At 68.1% G+C, this 2263-nt stretch overlaps 1 protein-coding gene across 1 annotated transcript in view; it reads left to right on the top strand.

The window, feature by feature from the left end:
* H696_01860 (STE/STE20 protein kinase) overlaps positions 1 to 2263 on the top strand; it is a gene marked incomplete at both ends in the record, with an annotated part of 9007 nt that overhangs the window by 1243 nt on the left and 5501 nt on the right. Inside the window, 2 exons of the mRNA XM_009495762.1 lie at positions 91 to 1354; positions 1666 to 2156. Of these exons, the coding sequence (XP_009494037.1) occupies positions 91 to 1354; positions 1666 to 2156 (1755 nt within the window). The remainder of the gene's footprint in view (positions 1 to 90; positions 1355 to 1665; positions 2157 to 2263) is intronic.

Raw genomic sequence — 2263 nt, 5'->3', positions numbered from 1 at the left:
GCACACACCGGCACATCCGCACACACCGGCACATCCGCACACACCGGCACATCCGCACACACGCACCCGCACACACGCACACCCACACAGCATCCCTTCCTCAAGTCTTCGCGCTTCTCCCTGCGCAAGAAGCCCTCGGCCGCCAACCACGTCCTGCGCGAAGTCCTCGAGCAGTTGGACATGGGCCCCCCGGAGGAGGTCCTCCTGTCGCATGACATGTTCTTCCACACCGGCGGGGCGCTGACACCCGGAGGGACTGCCGGCAGCGGGCTCGGCAGCGGCATGCCCGGGTCCCTGCCGCCGCTGGACGACGGGGCGGCCGAGCAAGGGGCCGCGGCCGCGGCCGGAGCCGGGCCACGCCGAGCCAGCGCCCTGCGCGGGCTCCGCCTCAAGATCGACCTGCGCCCGGGGAATCTCTTCTCCTCGTCGAGCCAGCGCGCGGCGGCCGCCAAGCGCAAGAAGTCCCAGGATGCCGTGGTGCTGGAGCGCGGCGAGGCGCAGCGCCTCTACGGCCAGCGCTTCCACGATGTGGACCCGGATGCCGACCCGCGCGACCGGCCGCCACCGGATGCGGCCGCCAGTCACACCGGGCCCTCGGCCATGGACATGACCATCCAGCAGAGCCTGGCCATGGCGCCCATCCAGGTGGCCGCCGTGGCATCGCTGCCGCATCAGCAGCATGGCGCCGATGTCGGCGGGGGAAGCGCCCGGCACCATCATGGGCCCGGCGGGCCCGGCCCCGGGGCCGGTGACGATTCGGATCACAACTCCTCCGGGGACTCCTCCAGCGACAGCTACGAGGAGCAGGACATGGGCAGGTTCGTGCGCCAGCTGCGGGATAGCGCCCTCCTTTCGCCGGGGGTCGATGCGATGGATGGGGCCTCGCCGAGCAGTCTGCTGGCGCCGGCCACACCGACCGCCGGGGCCGGGGCCGGGGCCGCCTCCTCCGCCTCGTCATCCCCCTCCGGGGGCAGCCCCGGGGCCGGGCCAGCGTCGGCGGGTGTCGCCACCACCTCCGGCATCCATGTCCGCACGGTGTCCATCAACCATGATCTGGCCCTGGTGGCCGCCACGGGCGCCGTGCCCGGGACCACCCCGATCACGCCACTGTCGCCGGAGGCCGCTCTGGAGGCCGCCCGGGCTGATGAGCGCGTGGACCGGGCCCTGGCGGCGGCGGCGGCGGCGGCCGCCTCGGCCGTGCCCCTGCCGCGGCCCGACGGCGACACGCACATCAAGATGTTCCTGGCCAAGGAGCGCTTCAACTTGGACATTTCCTGCTCGACCATGTTCCTGGAGACCCGGTGGCTGTTCGGCACGCCGGACGGTCTGTTCCAGCTGGACAAGGTGGGCGATCGTGCGTGCTCCTGGGCTTTCCTCGCCATTCCCTCGCTGTCGCTCGCGTGCTCCCCCCGAGTGGAGGGCGGCTTTTGGCGGGCTCCCGTTGTGGGTCTCCTGCCTGCCTCCTATGCTGACTTTTTATCTGTGTTCTTGCCTGCGGCCGCGCCCATGCCCGATGCATGTGTCCATTCACATGCACATGCGCATGTGTTCATTCACATGCACATGCTCATGCGTCCATTCACATGCACACGCACATGAACATGCACACGCACATGCACACGCACACATACCCGCACACCCGCACACCCGCACCCACACACACAGTCACCAAACTCGGATCCGGTGCCTTCCATGTCATCCAGCCGGTTACCGAGTACGGTGTCCTGGCGAGCTTGTGCGGCAAGCGCCTAGGCCACCAGATCCGCCTGTACTCGCTGCCGCTGCTGGCGCAGATCGCCACCGGCCAGCGGACCGTCGACAGCAGCCTGCGACTGCCCTACCGCACGGTTCCCAGCAGCCGGGGCTGCCGGCAATTCTCCCTCATCCGGTCGGGCGGGACGGTCTTCCTTTGCGCGGCCGTGCGCAACTCGGCCGTCCTCTACATGTGGTCGGCATCGCCTCAGAACAACTTCATGATCATCGACTCGTGGCCGCTGCCGGACAGCTGCCTGGCCGTCGAGCCGATCCTCGACGATGCCGGGGTCTTGACGCACATCATCGCCCAGTGCACGTCGCTCTTTGTGCTCATCAACATCAAGGAGTGCGTGTCGCCCTTCTTCCCACTGGCTCGTTTGGCGTCGCTGCCCGTCCTCTGGGTCCTTTGTCTTCCTTCCCTTCTTTCTTTCTCTCTCTGTCTCTCTCTCTCTCTCTCTCTCTCTCTCTGTCTCTCTCTCTGTCTTTCTCTCTCTCTCTCTCTCTCTCT

This window comes from Fonticula alba (assembly GCF_000388065.1).
Source record: "Fonticula alba strain ATCC 38817 unplaced genomic scaffold supercont2.3, whole genome shotgun sequence".
Lineage (NCBI taxonomy): Eukaryota > Rotosphaerida > Fonticulaceae > Fonticula > Fonticula alba.
Note: the sequence above shows the minus strand (reverse complement) of the source record. Positions and strands in the feature narration are given on the sequence as shown.